Below are 21217 nucleotides of genomic sequence, written 5' to 3'. Positions count from 1 at the left end.
CTCGACCTGGAGGACGTCGCGCTGGGATTGCACTAAAAACACACACTTGACCTGAGCTCAACTCCACTGCTTGACGGACCTCGCGAACGCTGGGAAGGGGCTTTTGCGAAAGATCTATTGTAAATCATGTGGAACATCTGTTTTGAATCAACAGTCATAAACTCGGACACAGAGATCTTGGTTTTGTACAGTAGATTTCTGGCAACCACGGCGGCCAGTTTTCACAGTATGTTTGTATTTGTTGGACTTTTCGGGCGCACTATCTAAATTATCCACGTCCATTAACGCCCGCGGTAATGCACTTCTGACCAGCGAGCTAATCCCTCCCATCTCCGCATCGTTTCACATGATGCAATAGTTTGATCCAGACGTCACATGTTGCACCTCCTTCACCCCCGCTCCCCCCCCTCTAATAAAAGCCCGCTCCTCCCCGGCTTTACCCCAGTCTCTGCCTCTCTCCTCCACTGTGAAGTGTGCCCCGCTCAGCCCCCCAGGACACTCTTCCTCCCACACGGACGGGACGGCGGTCATCCCCGCACCATGAGGAGCTGCGTGGCTTTGGTTCTGTTGGCTCTGGGCGCTCTGGCCGTCCATGGAGGTAAGAGGGTGAGGGGGTGAGGGGGTGAGCACATCTGGGCTTGTCCTGAAGAGGGATTTTTGTACAACTGTGGAGGAGGTTTGTTTCATGCACAGCGTTCTGGAAGTGCTGAAGCTCATCTGCACCTGTAGACTGTATTTCAGTGGAGATGCTATTTCATTGTAATGGGTGTTCAGGGGTCGAAGCATCTCATGGGGATGTGGCTGTTGTGAAATGTGCTTTTGCAGCATTGTGCTTGACTCAGACCATCTGCTGTCTGCTCAGAGCGGCTCTGAAGGATGAACTTCCGACAACACAAGGGGTCGTTGTCCTGAGTTTAACTTTTAACTTGGAGCTGCCCCTGCCCTCCTGCTGAGATCATGGCATGACATTCCGGGATGTCATGAACGCAACCTTTTGTGTCTGTGTGTCCATTTTGGAACAGTGCTTAATGTGAGAGCGCTGGTGACATTCATACGCTCAAAGGTCACAGAGGATGCCAGGGTTTCTCCAGGTAACTTTAGCGATAGGTGTGTTTAAGATACGAAGGCCAAAGAGACGATCAGTGTTGGGAGTGTAGGGATGTGTGTTTGCGACGTTTTTCTCTAAATTAGTTTTTTGCTCCACTCATGCAATGACCTCCACTTTAGTCGCCCCTACAGACTCCAAACTTTCCAGTCTTGACTTAACAATGGCCACCGTTCTTCCATGCTGAGGTTATGTTTCTACCTGAGTTTACAGTAGTTGATGCGTACATGTCTGGTCTTTGTGCCCGTGGAAGAGCGTGGTAGCTTCCAACTTCACCATAGGAGCCATAGGAATACACCGGGAGAGGCCAAATGCTAACAACATCTTTGGTCGTTTTGTGTGACTGAGCGCACACACAAAGACCAGAGACAGGTACGCATCAACTCGTCTAAGCTCAGGCAAGAACATATCTCAGTATGGAAAAAACGGTGGCCTGTTCCTTTAATATCTAATTCCCAGCCTGATTTATTCAGCTTTGAACCTACAAAAATATTAAAACGACAGAAGAAGCAACATAAAATAGACGACAAAAGTAAAAAAAATCCATCCACCAAAAGTCTTCAGATGTTTTTTTTTAAAAGAGTCCACAGAGTTGTGCTCACAGAGGAACTGGGGCAGGCCGTTCCAGAGTCGGGGCGACAGCCGGAAACGCCCCGGACGGTCAAGACTAACATTTTAAAGTCAGTGGGACTTTTTACAGGAAGCCAATGGAGACTTGATACGACGTGGGTGAGGCGTATGTCTGTGGTGTTTGGGAGAACGTATACGATAAATAATTCACCGAGACGCTGTGTGATCTGAGGCTTCTCTTCCCCTCAAACACACCAACTATCCACCTTATTCAGCCCCGCCCGCTGTTGTTTCAAAGCATTCCCCTTCCTGTGAGCTGGGATTTTCCGAAAGCTCTGCTTGTACTACGGAGATGGCGCTGTTTCTCTTCAGTGTGAGTCATTTGTGTCATTTTTCTGCAGCTGGTTAATCCACCTGTCAGTCACTAGAGCGGACATTCCAACCACCGCCAAAGCACTGGGCTCTGTTGTGTACAGTACTACAGGGTCACTGTGCCAACACAATGGATGGATCATGGATTCATACATTTATTTACTAAACAGATGTAAAAATGTGTTTGCCTTCAGGAAAACGTGAAATATTGTATTATTCAAGATACTTTCCCATTTGTCTGGTGTTAGATCGGCGACACGTTGATAAAAGTCATAGGAGTCTCATTAGGTTACATGAGTTCTTGAGAGTTCTGGGATTACTATGGCAGCAGCCTGTCTAGAGTTACATCATGTGTGGGCCTAACCATGGTTTGGTACCAGCGCTACAGCAGGACCATTGGTGTATTCTCTCTTCCCTCAGGACTCCATCCTGTGAGAATGTAAAAGAATATAAAAGCAAGTCGTGTAGGCTGAGAATGCGAAGGGGAGGAATCTTTGATCCCTCACCTATGGTCATGAGATCTGGGTAATGACCAAAAGGACAAGATTGCTGATACAGGCAATGAGAGGAGCCAGCTGAGGTGGCTCGGAGGTGTTCCAGGCATGCATTGGGAGGAGGCCTCATGGAAGGCCCAGGACACACTGGAGGCCCTATGTCTCTGAGCTGGCCTGGTCTCGTCTCAGGGTACCCCCAGAACAGCTGAAGGAGGTGTGCATGGATGGAGAAGTCTGAGCATCTCCGCTTAGACTGCTGGATGGAAAATGGATGGATGGAAAATTGTGGCCGTCCATCATTTTGACGGATTGACAACCGCACCGTAATGAAAGTCCAAAAGCAGCTCTGCTCTGTCCTGGGCTCTCCCTATAGCGCAGCTACATCACTGTAAAATACAGTGGGAAGAAAAAGTATGTGAACCCTTCTTTGGGAACTTCATAACTTCATCCAGATGTTTCCTGTAGTTGCAGATTAGACGCTCACAGCGATCAGGATGAATCTTGGACCATACCTCTTTACAAAACTGTTGCAGTTCAGCAGATTCCTGGGATGTCAGGTGTGAATGGTTATCTTGAGGTCCTGCCGCATCTCAATGGTGTTTAGGTCAGGACTTTGACTGGACCATTCCAGAATGTGAACTTTATTCTTCTGAAACCATTCTGAAGTGGATTTGCTTTTGTGCTTTGGGTCATTGTCTTGTTGCAGCTCCATCCTCTGTTGAGCTCCAGCTGTTGGACAGATGGCCTCAAGCCTTTCTGCAAAAATATCTTGATAAACTTGAGTTCATTTTTCCATTGATGACAGCGCCATGTCCAAGCCCTGAGGCAACAAAACAGCCCCCACTGCATCATAGTGAGGGGGTGAGGGTGGCGCAGAGAGTAGAGCGTGTCATCTTGTGACCTGAGGGTCGGAGGTTCGAATCCTGCAGGTGCACAATGTCGTTGTGACCTTGGACACTTCACCCAACTTGCTGAACTGTCTCCATTTATAGACAGTCTGTCAAACCATGGATTTATGAACATGAACATTTTTAGAGATGGCTCTGTAACCTGTTCCAGCTTTATACAACCATTCCAGCTTTACACAACCATTCTTGATCTTCAGAGAGCTCCACACCAGACAATGCTTCTCAACAAGGGACAATTCTTCACTAGTGTGTGTTTTTCAGTGGAATGGGCAGCTTTAAGCCACACCTCAGTGATTGGACTTCAGGTCGGCTCACACCTGACTCTAAATGTCTGCATCAATTTGTCTAGTTAGCTAATTGTTTATATGTTATGGCCAATAAAATTATGATCAAATGCAAATGTTTGGGTGGTATTAGTTTAAGCAGACACTCTTTACTCATTCTTGTGATTTTGATAAAGATCAGGCCCCATTTTAAGACCAATTTAGGCAGAAATTAGACAAATTCCAAAGGGTTCACATCATTTTCCCTCTCACTGTGTGCTGTTTCTCCAATCTCTTTATACAGGAAACTGTAGCTTCAACTGTAACTCAGCAGTTACAGTTGAACTGCTGAGTTACAGTTCATGTTCTTGTTTCCTACCTTTTCACATTGTAGAGTAGAATTTATTGAAGTAGAAAATAAATGTTTATGATTAATACAAAAAAGAGCTCTGAAAAAAAAAACGTCTTAACCCGCTAAGTCTCCTTGAGTTTACGGTGTGTGACCCCATACGCGAAGCAGAGTTGTTGTTTTGACCTCTGTATCATGACATCACAGATCATGCTGTATAAACACTCTTATAGTTAAATTCAGGGTGGTAATTTGAGCTCTGCGTCCCCCCCATCGGTCACATTTCTGTAGCTCTTCTTTCACATTGTTCTCATTAAATATGGGCCGCTTTTGTCAGCAGCACAAATACTGTACAATGCTGTTCAGTCACATTGGCCTCAGTGTGGGGCCCCTCAGAGACTTGAGGCCCGACGAACAGTGCGTCAGCTGATAAGGAGCTGGGCCAACGTCTAAAAATGCATCTTAAAGGGACTATACAGAGTTTAAAAGCCCAGACCTGTTCACAGGTGCCGTCATGCACGAGCTTAATACAGAAGGTGCAGTTACACGTATGGCCTGAGGTGGCAGTAGTGAGTGTGAAATAGCCCCTTTAAAGTAGCCGCAACCTAATAATATTTTAAAGTTTGCTCAATAGGGCTGGGACGATCCCCTTTTGTTACGATCCAGTATCCAATTTCACAAACTAAACACTAAATGTGTTAAAGAGGGGGTATTGTGCTTTTTTCAATCACATAGCACCAGTCTATAGCACACTACAATGATGACCAAACCTTCTGTTGGTCTGTAAATGCAGTAAATTAGAATAACTGCCTTGTATAAAATTGCTCTCTCAAAATGGCTGTAGTGAATGCCTTGAAATAGGCCTCTGTCTCTTTAAGAACCTCTGACCCTTTCCGACACGCCCCCTCCACACGCTGTCTGTGGCATCAGTGGGGAGCGGGTTCTGCTGAGGGGCAGTGGTTGGTTACTCGGCTGGTGACGAAAGCTCGGAGGCGTCTCCAGGAGGTGGGGGCGTTCCTAGGAGGACTCAGGCAAACCTATCCCTAGAATGGCCGCCATCAGAGTTTTTACAGATTACTCAGAAATACGTGAATGTGCCAAGGCAACACTTCAGGCATGTTTTTAATGAGGGAATGACATAATAACATGATGTAAAGCTTAAAAAAGTCGATTTTGCATAATACCCCCCCTCTTTAAAGGAATAGTTCATAAACCAAATGACATTTATTGAAAAATGCTTTAACACAAATGTAACCGGGTCCTGTGTAACTGTTACTGAGAATCAAAGGAGTGATGATACAAATGCTCCTAACACAAGTATTGAAAGTATTGCGATACTTGAAAGTATCAATACGTGATCTTGCAGCATGACGTACTGCGGTACAATGCAATATTTTGTCCCCGCCCTATTGCTCATGTTTATGTCTGTAATCTACAACAACAAAGGTTTCAAATGAATATCTCCAAAGGATTTTTCTCTCCCCTTAACCCGCAGTGTCTGGCCTTTGCCGCCGCTCGTCGTGTTTTCCTGTCGCTCTGTGGTTTTAGAGCTGTTCTCCCTGGTGTGTGTGTGTGTTGGAGCGGTTTCAGGACCCGCCGAGCCTTGGCTGACCACACTGAGAGGTTCAGTCTGCCCACACCGAGGGGTCAGTCTCTCACTTGACTCCTCAGTGTTGGCAGCGCTCGTCCCCGGGGCCCTTCTCACAGCCCTGGGGCCGTTCTCACCAGCGGAGGGGCCACGGTCCCCGCCGCGCTCTGAACATGGACTGTCATCGCCTTCATCTGACCCATTCAGGTCTGCCGGCTGGGCTCGGGCCGCGGGCTCCGAGCGGGTTCAGACTGGCTCTTGAAGTGCCGTCCTGGCGTTCCCTGGGGGCCCTGGGAACATGGCAGGTTCCGTGGGTGCGCGGTTGTTTTCCAGCAGCGTACAATAGGGGCCCATTTAGAGGCTTGGGAAAGGGGTTCGCAATCACTGTGGGACTTTTCCTGGTTCAGTCTAGCAACCTATCAATCCTTCAATCAACCAGCCAACCAGCCAATCAATAAATCAATAATTCACTTTAATAATTATAATAAAAGAAATACTTTCAGTGAAGCTTTATTTTGACAATATGAAAAGTAACATGAACATTGTCCCATTTATTTATTTATTTTTATTTATTTGAAGGGACTGCCTTTTTTAATGTTTATATCGGAAGTAAGGCTGGGACAATCGCCATTTGGCAATATATCACAATATGTCACAATATATCACAATATATCACAATATATCACAATATGTCACAATATGTCACAATATATCACAATATATCACAATATGTCACAATATGTCACAATATATCACAATATGTCACAATATATCACAATATATCACAATATATCACAAGCCATATATTGCAATAATTTTGAAACTCTCAGTCCTGGAAAAAAAAATGTACCCAAACGTTTGCCTTGGTGCTGGTATTGTTATTACCTGTCATTCCAGAGATAATATTCTAGGACAAAGGACAAAATGCATTTTATTCCACAAAATTCTGGTACAGGGCCTTTAAACATCATTTAATCTGTTTTGTCCATCTTTTTTTCAGTAATTTATTAACAAACAAGGTGTTCGAACAGGACTAATGCTGTGCTCTACTTGATCTCGGAGATCCACGTCCGACCTGTAAATTTGACCTGGAACACCCACCAACCTCGTAACAATATATTGACCAGGCTGATGCTGAAAAGTCTCCTGGATTAGCCTACTTGCTAACTGTTCGCATAGCAATAGTACCAACTGTTTTTATACTATAAACATATTTATCACACAAAGTCAAAGGCTAAATTGGGACCATATGGAGGTATTTTCACAGCAGATTGTCCAGTAGAAGCAATTTGAAATTAAGCTAGTGTTACCATATGTAGCATAGTGCTAACGTTAGTACCGAGCGACCCAAGGTCCGGTCCAAGGTTCAGGTCCGGACCGAGGTCCACCATTCCGTGACCTCTGAACTATAGGTTGCGTTTGTGTTCTAGTATCTAGAATGTGATGATGTCATAAAGCCAGGTGGAGCAAGTGCCGATATAACTCTATGAGAGGAAAGCAGTCTCAGAAACAGGAAATAAACAAATGATTGTGATGATCACTTTTAGAGAGGGATTAGGTCCAATTCTGCCGCATTCAAATGACTAATGTCTTACCAATGTTTTGAACACCTGTAAGAGAAAATGGTTTCACCTTAGTCATTTGTGCAGACAGAGAAGAGGTTGAACTTTGTGCCAGTTTTTGTTTTGTGTGGATAGGCCCGGGAATTACAGTGATATTTACCATAAACAAAGAGAAAAAACATCAGTATTTTCACAGTTGCCACCATAGCAGCCCATCACTTTTAGGTTACGGTCACGTGACGTCACAGGATTCGATTTTTCATATTTTAAACAGTTTGTTTACTCCTCTACAGACGGGCTCTCAGGCTGTATCCATAGTTGAAGCCTTCACTGTTACCACTTCAGATTCCGCAGGTTAACATTGAGTTTGGGTCTGGTTTAGTCCGGGTTTAGACTTTAGACTGGTCTCAGGCTGACTGTCGATGCTTGGACCATATTTGGACCGGGTTCTGATGAGGTTCAGACCAGATTTAGACCGGCGCTAGAGGTTTGGAGCTGGTTCAGAGCAGTCCTTGGCACTCGGCGGACTCCCTGGGAACACGACTGGTCCCAGCTGCAGACAAAAGCCTCCTCTGAGTCAGGGTTCCGAAGTGGGGTGGGTGGGGGGGGGGACTGTGAGAGCCGTCGCGGCTCTTGATCCTGGAGAAACAAAGCTGGAAAACATCCTGAAGGAGGGGGCCCCTTTTGATCCCTCCCCGCGGGGCCCCCCACCAAAAATAACCCTGGTCCCCCCAAAAAAAAAACATCCACCAACAACAAGACGGTCTTTGTGCGGGCCCGGCTTATTTACGGAGCAGAGTGCGGGAGCTCGGGCCCAGGTCTAATCCCCCCTGACTGTCACGCTTCATTAATGTTGACATGCTTTATAACAGCCAGATTTACGCGCACCCTTTGTTCTTCTGTTTCAGATGCCAAGGAGCTCTCCATCACTACCATAAAGGTACTCTCCCTTTCAGCACAGCCCACAGTCACTTTCTTACCCCTCCCCTGTGCCGCCCGGGCAGTTTGTCTCCCGTCGGATTTCCCCAAAACAAATCTCCGCTTTATAGAGTGAACGTGCAGTAGATTTCCTCGTCGTACATCGTTCTCCTGGGCCTGCAGAGACATGACTACATGTAACATCAGTCTGCAATGTCTCCGGTCGAAATCCTTCAAGAAATCTGTTGCTGATCGGCTCTGACGCAGTGTTTTTCGCTTTGTTGTTTGGTTAAGTCATGTAATGTATTTTCTATTGTTTTATAGAGAAGAGTTGTTTAAGTCGTCATCTTTACTTGGTGGTTTAAAGTGGTGGACACAACAACTTTACCCACAAAGGCTTTGTCGAACACTTTCAAAAACATCTCAGCCAGAGAGAAGGGGTGCTTTCAAAGGGGTGTAAAAGAAGCAACATTTTTTAGTGGAGAGGGGAAACTATCCGTAAAATACAGTGAACGAGTCATGGAACTATCCTGCACTAACACCACTCCCATTTATTGTGGGGTCCAACAGCAACCTGCAGTACATTTGCAATTATTACTATTATTATTTCTTACCTTACTGAGATGTATGAGCATGGCCATTCGCTTTGGCTTGGTCCAACCCTGTAGAGCAGTGGTAAGCAACGTTAGGCCCAGGGGCAAAAACCGGCCCTGCAGCATAGAACCTCTGGGCCCCGAGATGGTTTGGAGGAATATTATTACACAAATCAGGGATAAAGTGTCTTAAAAATATGGAAAATACAGACAATTATTTTAAAATGCCCTAAGTGACGCCCCCAAACCTCCTATTGTGACAGATATGATGAACAACACTGGGATTTGGAGGATGTGGGGCTTTACTTTGGGCCACAATTGGGCCCCTGGACTCTTGATAAGTCTGAAAATTGGCCCACCACAAAACTAACTTGCTTACCCCTACAGTCGAGTGTCATACCTCACTCCCAATCACATTCAGTACTCCATTTGAGAGAGAATCCATGACGGCGACTCAGTCTCCTCTTGCAGAAGAGGTGAAGGAGTGAAACTCCGCCCCCGTGAGGCGGGCTGAGCGGCAACTAGCCTCCACAGTGCCCTAGGGCCAGTCACTCAAAGCCCAAAGCTTAGACTGTAATAATACATTTTTGGTTGAGTTGAAAGTTGTGGTGCCGTTGTGCAGGAGGAGCCGTACGCCACGAGCAGAGGCACCGAGCTGGAAGGCTACTGCATGGACCTGCTGACCGAGCTGTCCAAAAGGGTGGGCTTCACCTACAAGATCCACGTGGTCAAAGACGGACGCTACGGAGTCATGGACCAGAGTGGGAACTGGAACGGCATGATCGGAGAGGTCATCAGGGGGGTGCGTCCAAACTCTCACACTCGGCACACTCACTTTGGACCAGGTTACAATGTTGTTCAGCAGCATTTCAGATGTTTCAGTCTGGTACAACATGCTCACAAAACAGCATATTTTATTTTTCAGCTTGCACTCGCTAACTAGCTCCTCTCTTGATGAAGGAAAGTGTGTTTGTCTCAAACCCCTGGTCCAAAAAGACAATAGTTAAATACAGAGCAATGGCTTGAATTGGTCACCAAATCCTTTAAAGCAGGGGTGTCCAAAGTGCGGCCCGGGGGCCAAATGCGGCCCTCAGACCAATTTTTGGTGGCCCTCTGCCTTCTTGCTGAATCGGGACACATCATCAGAGATAGTTCTTTTTATTTGAAATGTAATAATTCTACACAATTCTAACCAAACAACTAACCTTGTACTGTGAGACAGAGCTGGCATGAAGGTTTTGAGCAGAAATAAAGGTGTGGGGCACAATTTAAACCTCTGCTAGTCAAAGGTTTTACGGCACTAACCACCGATCTATGGCCCTTCACCCTGTGTACGATTCAGTATGCGGCCCCCCATGAAAAAAGTTTGGACACCCCTGCTTTAAAGGACATATCCACAACATGAGCTTTAAACCATTTCATGAATTCCACTCACACGTTATGCACTCTCTGTCAGAAAAAAAAAATCTGACAAGATTTTCTCATGATGTATGTGTAGTTTGACATAATATCATCTCACAGGAAATGTGGGCTTAGGCTGAGCCACTGTGTGTTTATCAGGCTGTGCTCAAGCTGTAAACCACGGCGTAAATCAAATCGGAAAGTTTTGAAAAGCCACAGGCAAAGTCTTCACCAGCTTTAGTGCCTGGATAACTATATAACAGAGTAAGTCAGTAAATACAACTCTCAAGTACAAGCCGTCGAAGTGGCCTCATGTCGCCCACGTCAAAGTTAGGTCAACCTTGCCATCTTATTTTCAAAATATGCAAATGTGTGCGACTTAGGCTAATATCAAATTTAGAAGTAAAAAAGTATTTTGAAGGCTCCAGTCTGTGTACCAGACAGGGGGCCAGCAGGGCCTTCTTCACTAACAATGTGTACTTTTGCTTATTCTGACAGTTTCTTTGTCAGGGACCCCCTGTATGCTCGGATTGGCCCCTGCCTTCAGTCCTGCTGTCACTGTAAACTTCTATAAAGTCTATGAAACTTCACTTCTTCCCTCACTGTTGAACTCGTTTTAATCCAAAGAAGAGCACATTTCCTCCTGCGTTTTCCCCCTGTATGGATTGGAAGTGCTGTGTGGAAGAAACCCTAAAAGCCTGTGGCTAATTACCATATGTAAACAACCTCTGCTATTTAAGAAAACATTACAAATGATAAAACAGAGAATATCAATGCCGAGACGCCTTAATGATGTGTCCACTTTCAAACCCACGGCTCAGACCTGTGTGACACTGATTGTTCCTCCAGGAGGCTGACCTGGCTGTGGCCCCCCTGACTCTCACCTCTGTCCGGGAGCGGCACGTGGACATGAGCACCCCCTTCCTGCAGACCGGCCTGGGCTTCATCCTCAACAAAGATCTGGTGTCCCACGAGAGCGCCCTGAGCCTGCTGGCCCCCTTCACCGCGGACATGTGGGTGGGGCTGCTCGTCTCCTTCCTCCTCACGGGCCTGTGCATCTTCCTGGTGTCCCGGTGAGTCCAGGCCCGCACATCTGCCAGGGGCACAGTGTGGGGAAAGGATTAGACAAGTTTGGCCATGTTATTAGATTTGGAATTTATGTTTAACACATGTGAGCTGTTTTGGGGATTTAGCTGTAGAGCGCCAACAATCCAGACCATTTCACTGTCTTCACTGGGATGGGACTGAAAACAGGGGCTTAAAGGGATGTTAAAGGATTTTTGTCATAGGGCCTCATTTCCTACTTATCCAGAGTGTTGCAGATTTCTGGAGATATATATTATTTTTGTAATTCATGCATGTCTTATATTTGAAGAGTTTCATGGCGGTAGTGCATGTCTATGGTATCAGCTAGCCTGCATAAAAAACAGTCTGACCCGCTCCACAGTGCACCTGAGGCAAATCACTTATAACGCCAGACTAACCATATAAATGTCTGTGTCGATCGAATCATTTTTGGAATATAACTGTGTGACAAAGTGGGTTTGTCCCATTATGTATTTTGGTCATTTTGCTTCCATTGTTTCATTTGCAATATATCCATTAGCAAACAATAACCATCAGAGTCATTTTATTAAGTTAATAATTGTGTCACATTGTTGGTTTAAAACTTTGTTTGTACTCAGTATACACATTTACCTGTACCACCTGGTGGGAACAAAGGAAAGGGCGTGGTCTTTGTCGGCCATTTTAAAATCTCCGACTGAACCATGTGGCGGGGGGAAACTTTGCTTTGGGTTTCCTTTGTGTATGATTTTGGTTTGTATTTTGTCAAAAACTTGCCAGCAAACTTATTGTTGGAACTTACCCAATGAGCTAATTGTACTCACATGTGGGAGGTCCTTTCCCATTAGGGGAGGGATAAAAGCTGACTGTGGCAGTCACTAGGGGGCCGTTTTGTACGTGACATGTGGGTCACTGAGAAGTTCCTTTTGGGTGATAAATAAATGTCTGTAAGAGCTATATTTGTCGAGCCTGCCTGCCCATTTGACCCCTCGTGGCCAGCTTCCTCACAAACTGACCTTGCATCACATGAATGATCGCATTTTGAGGGGCTATTTTCTAGCAGATCATTCCACCGCCGAGTAGCTTATACAACCACGAAGCTGATGCTGCTCAAATATAAGTTCTTTTAAATGCAAAATGGTTAAAATTATTCTATCGACACAGACATTTATATGGTTAGTCTGGTGTTATAAGTGATTTGCCTCAGGTGCTCTGTGGAGCGGGTCACACTGTTTTTAATGCAGGCTAGCTGATATTGTAGAAATGCACAAGCCTTGCATTAGCCTAGCGCCACAAAACTCTTCAGACATAAGAATGAATGCATGAATTACAAAAAAAATATCTCCAGAAATCAGCAACGCTCTGGATAACTGGGAAATGAGGCCCTATGTCAAAAATCCCGAAATATCCCTTTAAGAAAAGAACATCGACTATTGAGAATGTCTGGGCATGAGTTGTTTTCAGAGAACATAGAGCTGAATTATTGAGAGAAAAATACGTTGTGAGCCGAGGATGCGGTGACCCGCGGTGAACTGCGCCGACACAAGGTCTATTTTTAGATCATACAAAACTGCCGGCTTGTTGCCCTCGTTGGTCCGTGATTATGAGGCCGACTGATAAAAAAATGAAGAGCGATCTGACGCGCAAGGTGTGGAGATGGTTGTTCAGTGCAGGAGATCCCTCTGCTCTCACTTCCTCCGGCTGGGCAGGGCTTTAAAAACACCCAAAGAACTATAGAGGGCGTGGTCATTTCTGCCGGGTTGTGATTAAATGCCCAGATGAAATGTCCAGATCGTGACTTTTCACAAGTTGTTGATTTATTCCAGTTCAGTTCATCACAGAAATACCAAAATCACACATAAGGTGTATTAGAGTGTCTAGTTTTGAAACAAATTTAAAGAGGGGGTATTCTGCTTTTTTCAATCACAGAGCACCAGTCTATATCACACTACAATGATGACGAAACCTTCTGTTGGTCTGTAAATGCAGTAAATTAGAATAACTGCCTTGTATAAAATTGCTCTCTCAAAATGGCTGTAGTGAATGTCTTGAAATAGGCCTCTGTCTCTTTAAGAACCTCTGCCCCTTTGCGACACGCCCCCTCCACACGCTGTCTGCGGCATCAGTGGGGAGGGGGTTCTGCTGAGGAGCAGTGGTTGGTTACTCGGCTGGTGACCAAAGCTCGGAGGCATCTCCAGGAGGTGGGGGCGTTCCTAGGAGGACTCAGGCAAACCTATCCCTAAAATGGCTGCCAGAGTTTTTACAGATTACTCAAAAATACGTGAATGTGCCAAGGCAACACTTCAGGCATGTTTTTAATGAGGGAATGACTTAATAACATGATGTAAAGCTTGAAAAAGTCCATTTTGCATAATACCCCCCCTTTAACATCGAAACTCCCCCTTTAAGGTTGCTTATTTTTTGAATTGTGTCTTGGGATTTTGTCAAGAAACTATAAAATATTTGCTGCCTTCTGCCATGTCCCGCTCACAAAGCCTTACAGATCAAACAGTGAGGCTTCAAATTGATCAAATCTGTTTAGCCACTACTTCTTACCAGGATTATTTTAACATTGGAGTTCCTGAAAAAGCAACTGACGTAATGCTGGCATTATGATCCTACTAAATTTACATATTATAACCTCATATGAACAAAATATGGGGAAATGAGTCCAAAATTTCCAGGGGGAGGACCCTCTGACCCCCTGATGTAAAAGTGCATTGACTATTTGTCCATCGTAAGCGTTTTTTCTGCTGTTCTTGGCTGAGTTTGTTGAATGAACATGTTGGCTGACAGAGAATGTGATTGTGTTGCAGGATGAGTCCGTCGGAGTGGGCCGACCCGGACAAGGAGCAGCACACGTTCACTCTGCTGCACAGCTTCTGGTACATCACCGGCGCGCTCACTCTGCAGGGTGAGTTCACGCTGTCGCTCAGAAACACACGGTGAGAAGCTCCGGGCTCACTCCTCCTCCTCCTCCTCCTTCAGGCGCCGGCCCTCACCCCAAGGCTCTGGGAGGACGTGTCATCAGCGCCATCTGGTGGATATTTGCTGTTGTGCTCCTGGCGTGTTACTTTGCCAATTTCTACGCGATGATCCACACGGACAAAAAGCACGCCTCCATCACGACCTTCAGTGACCTGGCCAACCAGGATCTGATCGAGTACGGCGCCGTGGAGGGAGGCTCCACCTCCCAGTTCTTCAAGGTACCGTCAGGCTTATTGGTGTAGGTGCTGGTAGAGGCATAGCTCATCATCAGTGTCATTTGAAGACATCTGAAACCCCTCCTGCCCCAAAACTGAACTCTCCTGATATTTATGAGGCCACAAACATGAAGGAATTCATCTTAAACTGCTCAGGCTGATTCCTTTCAATCCGTTGGTGGTTCTGGCCAATCACGTGGCAGTATTGGGAAACTTTACATTTCACATTTTATTCAGATCTGTTAAAGGAACTGGCCACTGTTTTCCATACTGGGATATGTTCTTACCTGAGCTTAGACGAGTTGATGTGTACCTGTCTGGTCTTTGTGCCCATGGAAGAGCTCGCTCGCTTCTAACTTCACCCCCGTTTGGAGCTATAGGAATACACTGGGAGAGGCCAAATGCTAACAACATCTTTTTTGCGTGACTGAGGGCACGAATAAAGACCGGACAGGTACGCATCAACTCGTCTAAGCTCAGGTGAGAACATATCACGGTATGGAAAAATGGTGGTCTGTTCCTTTAACCAGAGGATGATGATGGAGGCACCATTTCAACTGCCACACACTTGCAAACATAAAGGAAATGTTTTCAAAGCTACATATTTTTTGGAAGGCTGTTATTTTTAGACTTGGCTGTGATTGGATTGAACGATGCTGCGCCCTCTTCACAAAACTGTTTCATCATAAACTATTCCACATGGATTGTACTGGGCTAATGTTGTTTGCTCTGTAGTACAGCACTGGTCAAAAGTTTGGAAATGTTTTTATTTATTTATTTATTGCTTTTTATTTTATTCCAAGAACATTTACATTTACACAATTTGAAACAAAAAAAAGGTGAAATCAATTGTTCCTTTTGCTTTGATTCCTGCTTTGCTCTTTTGACATTTTCTCAATGGTTTCACGATGTCGTCACAGAAATGGTTTGGACTTCACAGAACCGTTTCACTGACACGGACCTTATGAAGCTCATGGAGAAAACAAACAGTATAAAGGGTGCTGCCTACAGGCCTGCACTGTGAGGTCCCTACCGCCGCAGGCTCCACTCTCACGCCGCCTCCACTGTCAGGACGGGAAATGCACGGGATTATCGACTCCCTGATCGGTCAGATTCATACTAACGCCTGAAAGACACCATTTATAAATTCCACTATCCTTAAAGGGACTATACGGAGTTTAAAAAATGTTAAAATGATGTTTTTTCCTCCCCCTACATGTTCCAGCCATGTCCCAATGTGCACAATGCGCTCAGACCTGTTCACCACAACTGCCTCTAAAATCCTGCACTGTCACTCAAAAAGGTGCTAATTCAGGTCTAAAGTGTTGTCATGCACAAGCTTAATATAGAAGCTGCAGTTACACGTATGACCTGAGGTGGCAGTAGTGAGTATAAAATGGCCAACTTGCATCTAGTCTCCTCAAGGTTAGAGCTATGGTAAGATAAGGGTTAGTTTGTCAAACTCCACTATCCTTAAGGTTAGGATTAAGGTCAGGTATACGGTTAGCTTGGATTAGGGTTAGGGTACGATGTACGAATACACCTCTATTATCCTCTTAACCCCCACCTGATTAGTTTAAACTAGCGTTGTGTTGTTGTGGTGACGCCATGGTTGGAGCTCCACTTATCATTGGCTGCCGATGTCGGCAACTGGCCTTTCTGGCCTTTCTTATCATACGCAAAAAAAAAATCGCCCCCTTACCCACCCAAAAAAAGCACGCACTTCCAGTCTTAACAGTGGAGCCTGCACCGGCAGCGACCTCACAGTGGAGGCCTGCAGGCAGTTGCCTCTCATTATTTCACACATTATTTCAGCCTCTTTTGTTCCCTACATAATCCCATGTGTTCATCCATGGTTCAGTGTCTTCAATGAGAATCAAACAATGGAAATAGTGTTAGAAATGAAGAAAAGCCGTTTCCAAACTTTTGACGGGGACTGTACTCAGACCTCTTGCCAGGTTTAATCCAGGGAGATTGTTTGCACATCAGCACACATTTGCAAATAATAACCAAGTAGCAAACGCCTTCCTCATGTCATGCAGCTGCACATTAGTAGCAGATTTAGATGTGTAGATCATACTGTTGTGGGTTTGTGATGTTTCGATATTGGTCACAGCATCAACATCCACACTTAGTTCATGCACCTGTTCCTCAGTATTGTGCCATGCAACCCGGTGAACTTCTCTGTTTAGACGTCCAAGGTGCCCCTGTACCACCGCATGTACGAGCAGATGGAGAAGAGGCGGAGCTTCGTGTCCAGCACGGCGGAGGGCGTGAGGCGCGCTCAGGAGGGGAACTTCGCGTTCATCGGTGAAGCCGTGTCCCTGGACCTGGCGGTGGCGCGCTACTGCAAACTGACCCGCTCGGAGGAGGTGGTGTCGGAGCGGGCGTACAGCATCGCGGCGGCACCGGGTACATACAAGGGTTCAACCACAGGAAAGATTATGGAGTCTTCACCATAGAATAGAATAGAATAGAATAGAAAAACTTTATTGTCCACCATGCACAATGATGGCAGAAATTTGTCTTTGGCTTGCTCATACATTCCACTCATACATTCCAATACATTTAAAATCAGTTCATTATAAAATCGGTTCACTGCAGACACAGCAGCAGCAGGTTCACTACATTACGAAAAGGAACAGACTGACTCAACGACATTAGTACTTACAACTTATTTACCTGGATCTGTTGTATTTATTAGTTTTTAACATAACTTTTCTGCCATTTTATTTCAGGTGTTTTAGGGTTTCTGGTAGGTTTTCTGGATGGAATGTATGTGTAACTAGTGTACAAAATACCCTTGTATTCGGGGGGGTCCCCTTCTCCGAATTGTTGCACTATAAAGATATACATTTTCTCTACAGAGCCTTTGCAATGTTGTGTGTTACAATGCAAGCAAACAACTGAATAAATGTCAGGTCTATCGACACGCAGTGCACTTGTTGAGGACTAGGGTTTAGAGACCTGCATGGGACGGGAATTCCCGCGGGACTTGCAGGACCCTTTCCGGCATGTCCTGAATAAAGGAGACAAGAGCATGTTAGGAGCACATGGACACGACCGCAGCCTTTTACGCATCACCACCAGTGAACACCGGGGTGATGCAGACTCCATCTCCACGCTGGTGCACCTTGACAGGCTGCTTTTGCCCCTCCGTGTTGTATTTTATGTTTGATAAATCGAGTGTTTAAAACGCTGCACGGTGTGAGGAAAGCCTTTGAAGTGTTGTTACGCAGCGCTCCAGTGTTAGTACAGGCGTGCTGTGTTCTGGTGTGCGCTCGGTGTTGGCCTTTAAAAAACCTGTTGGGACCCGAGACTCCCCTGCATGGCCAGGGGAGGCCAGTCCCCTGAAATCCATTCCCGTGCAGGTCTCAAGGGTTTCTTTCCAAGATAGTAATTGGGGACAGAGACATGCGGAGCGTAGGGTGCGATAACACTAGCCTAACTGAATTCATTACCAATCACGGCCGACCCCAGCTCATGGTCAACCCACGGCCAGCTCGCATACACCGCCGACCAGAGTGCGCTTGTGTCTGCACCTTTGCTACCTACCACGTTTGCCTTCGCCCTAACCATCTGGCCCCAGGGGTCTGATGGGTTAATCAGGGGGGGTCGGACCCCCCGCAGCCCCCCGTATTTCACACACTTTTGTAACAATGAGGACAGTTCCAGAGAAAACCTTCCAGAAACCCCAAAAAACTAATTCGAAGTTCTCAGACAATCTCTGCCCATTCATTTCAATGGACGAGAGCTGCTATTTTCATCCAAAGGGGGTGCTCCTATCTACTGTACACAGTAGATAACTTTTTTTCTGCTTAAAAAGTTGCAAAATGCAGCTTTAAAGTGCAGATGTCGTCGCAACAATGTGAGAAAAAATAATTTGGAGAAAAAATCCCATATAAATCAGAGCAGCTTATGAAAATCAGGCCATGTATTTGTTTCCAGGTTAATGTTTGAAGAGAGAAAACTGTCCCAAAATCTGTGTCTAACTCCGCTCCCTCTGCAGGCTTCTCTCTGCTGAAGAACATTTCCATCGCCATCTTGGAGCTGAGCGAGGCGGGAACGCTGGCCCACCTGCGGAACAAGTGGTGGTCGCGCAGCTGCATGGTGGACCACGAGGGGGGCTCCCTGGAGGCCCACGACCTGCGCGGGCTGTTCGTTCTGCTGGGGCTGGGCCTGGGCCTTGGGGTGCTCCTGGCCCTGCTGGAGCTGCTGTCCAAAGCCCACCGCCAGGCCAGAGACGACAAGGTCAGAGGGTCTATCGCAAAAGATGGCTGCTTTTTCACATTATAAAGATAAAAGTCCGTCGTCGCTCATCTTGGGCACAGTAAATGTTCCAGGGAATCAAATCAATTAATTGTAGCTGAGGAGCATGACAGATGTGGACAGGACTGTGGTATTTCCACTTTCAGTTTTGACAAAACCAGTATATTCATTGTAATGATGTTGGGAAAGTGAGCATTCAACTATAACATGGGCCTGTCACACATCAGTGCTGGAGGAACCGGGGCATGACGTGGCAACACATGTCGAAATACAGTATGTTCATACAGTACCATCAAAAGTTTGGAAACACTTTTTATGTGTCGGCTTTACTTCATTTTCAGCACTGCTTCCATTGTGAAGGTGTTAAACTATGGGTGCATCCGAATTGAGCAAATTGGTAAGAATGTGCATCAGCAATGGCAATAAGCCTCCGACTTGTGCCGTCAGTGAGGAAGGAGGTCGGGAAAGGAACCTGTGCTTCCTCTCATATCTCCTTTAGGGAGCTGTATGTACCATCCCTGAAGCTCTAGTTCCTAACTGTAGAGGGCTCTAACAGTTGACCTCATCCCATGACAAGATAGGAGCTGAGATCAGGACATAGGAGCTATTATTGGAGGAATTTAGAAGCAGGTATAGACCATTGGGGCCACACACCCCCAAGAGTAGGACCAAAGCAGAGGAAGTGCATGGGCTAGAGGACAAGGCTAGAGGCTCAGTGCGGCATCAGCAGTGATGCGGTCGCTGCATCGGACTGTTGTGGTGAAGAGGGAGCTGAGTCGGGGGCAAAGCTCTCGATTTACGAGATTTTTATCAATCTACGTTCTCACCCTCACCTATGGTTGGGTCATGTGATTTGGGTAACGACCGAAAGGACAAGCGGTCGAACCCTTCGAGATCGGGTGAGGAGCTCAGTTACCCGGGAGGAGCTCGGAGTAAAGTCGCTGCTCCTTCACGTTAAAAGGAGCCAGCTGAGGTGGCTATGGCATCTGTTTCGGAGCCTCCTGGTCGCCTCCCTCAGGAGGTGTTCCAGGCATGTCCTATTGGGAGGAGGCCTCGTGGAAGGCCCAAGATTTGATCTGCTCCTGCCCGTTTCTCCCGAAGAGCACCTGGTACAACGATCAAGATCCAACGAGCACCTCCGGCATCAAAATGTGCACATTGGTAGGAACAGGCTCATTTCTGTGATTTCTATGTCCAGTCTGGGGCTCTTGGACCAATTGCTTTAAAGGGGCTAGATGCAAGTTTGTGATTTTATACTCACTACTGCCATCTCAGGTTATACATGTAACTGCAGCTTCTATATTAAGCTCGTGCATGACGGCACTTCAGACCCGAATTAACAACTTTTTGAGTGACTGTGCAGGATTTTAGAGGCAGTTGTGGCGAATTGGTCTGAGCTCATTCTACACATTAAGACATGGCTGGAACAAATAGAGGGAGGAAAATACACAATTTTAACATTTTTAAACTCTGCATAGTCCCTTTAAGGGTTTGCTAGGTTTTCTCTGCTGATGGAACCACATCCATGGTCACACATACATTTATCCAGAAAACAATTGATCCTGGAGCGTCCGAGAGGCTACTGGGATAGAAAGTCATGCTGACCACCCATACAGCCGCTCATTGATGGGTCTAATTTCAACTAATATCAACAGTTTTGTCCCGTGTAAGAAGTTCCATAATGCACCTTTAAAGAGTTCTTTGTACTGCTCTAGAAGTAAAAGTACCTCGTGATAAAAGGACTCCACAGTCACTTCCTAAAGTCTCAGTCTTTGTTTCCCGCAGAGGTCCTGCTGCTCAGTGCTGACGTCCGAGCTGGGCCGGCGGTTCGGAGGGACGGCGGACAGCACAGAGCCGGAGTCCGACAAGAGCAAAGCCTGAACCTCCTGCAGCTCCCGGGGCTCCTGTCAGTATAGTGCCTGTCTCTCTCCGTTAGTCTGCGTTAGCTCCGCTTCACAGTCTTCGTGAGTTCGATGATGCAACAATCCTCCAACTCCGATTTCTTCTTCTGTGTTTTTGATTAGAAAAGGAATAGGAAAACAAAAAAAATCCCCAAATGTTGTAACTTATCTCTTTTTTTTGTTGCTTTGCGTCAGTTGAAAGTCTTAGAACTTTGAATATGTGCATTTTGATATTCAGGCTTTGTAAACTTCTTTAAACTCTCCAGTATATTTTAACCTTCTGACACCACGTGAGGACAAGTCTTTTTAACCTCAGCGTTGCATAGATAGTGATGTAAACTAATACTAGAATAAAGCTGTGAATAAAATGTATTTCTACTTTGTGAAAAAACAATGATTTTTGTTCAATTTAAATTCACCAATAAACCTTTCTCTTGTGTCAGACATTGAATTTATTTATATATTTACTTATCAGGGACGATGAGGTCAACATAGTTACAATACAGGTTTGCAGCTATAGACACTGGAAAAGGTTTGGCAACAAGTGTGGTGTGACGTTCCACTTCCGGGTACTAGCAGACCGGCAAATATGCGAGAGAAAAAAACATTAAAAACTCTTAAAAACAACCATCAATGTTTCTGAAACGCAACAGAGA

General features: G+C 45.8%; 1 protein-coding gene across 1 annotated transcript; it reads left to right on the top strand.

The window, feature by feature from the left end:
- The first annotated feature begins 498 nt into the window (after positions 1-498).
- Positions 499-21005, top strand: LOC306964135 (glutamate receptor U1). Its single transcript, XM_079558047.1, has 9 exons — positions 499-598; positions 8120-8151; positions 9345-9524; positions 10973-11196; positions 14005-14102; positions 14177-14394; positions 16584-16803; positions 18401-18642; positions 20446-21005. Exons 1-9 carry the CDS (start codon positions 541-543, stop codon positions 20539-20541), a joined length of 1368 nt encoding a protein of 455 aa, XP_079414173.1. The 5' UTR covers positions 499-540; the 3' UTR covers positions 20542-21005.
- The last annotated feature ends 212 nt before the right edge of the window (positions 21006-21217 follow it).

This window comes from Gobius niger (assembly GCF_951799975.1).
Source record: "Gobius niger genome assembly, chromosome: 6".
Classification (NCBI taxonomy): Eukaryota; Metazoa; Chordata; class Actinopteri; order Gobiiformes; family Gobiidae; genus Gobius; species Gobius niger.
Note: the sequence above shows the minus strand (reverse complement) of the source record. Positions and strands in the feature narration are given on the sequence as shown.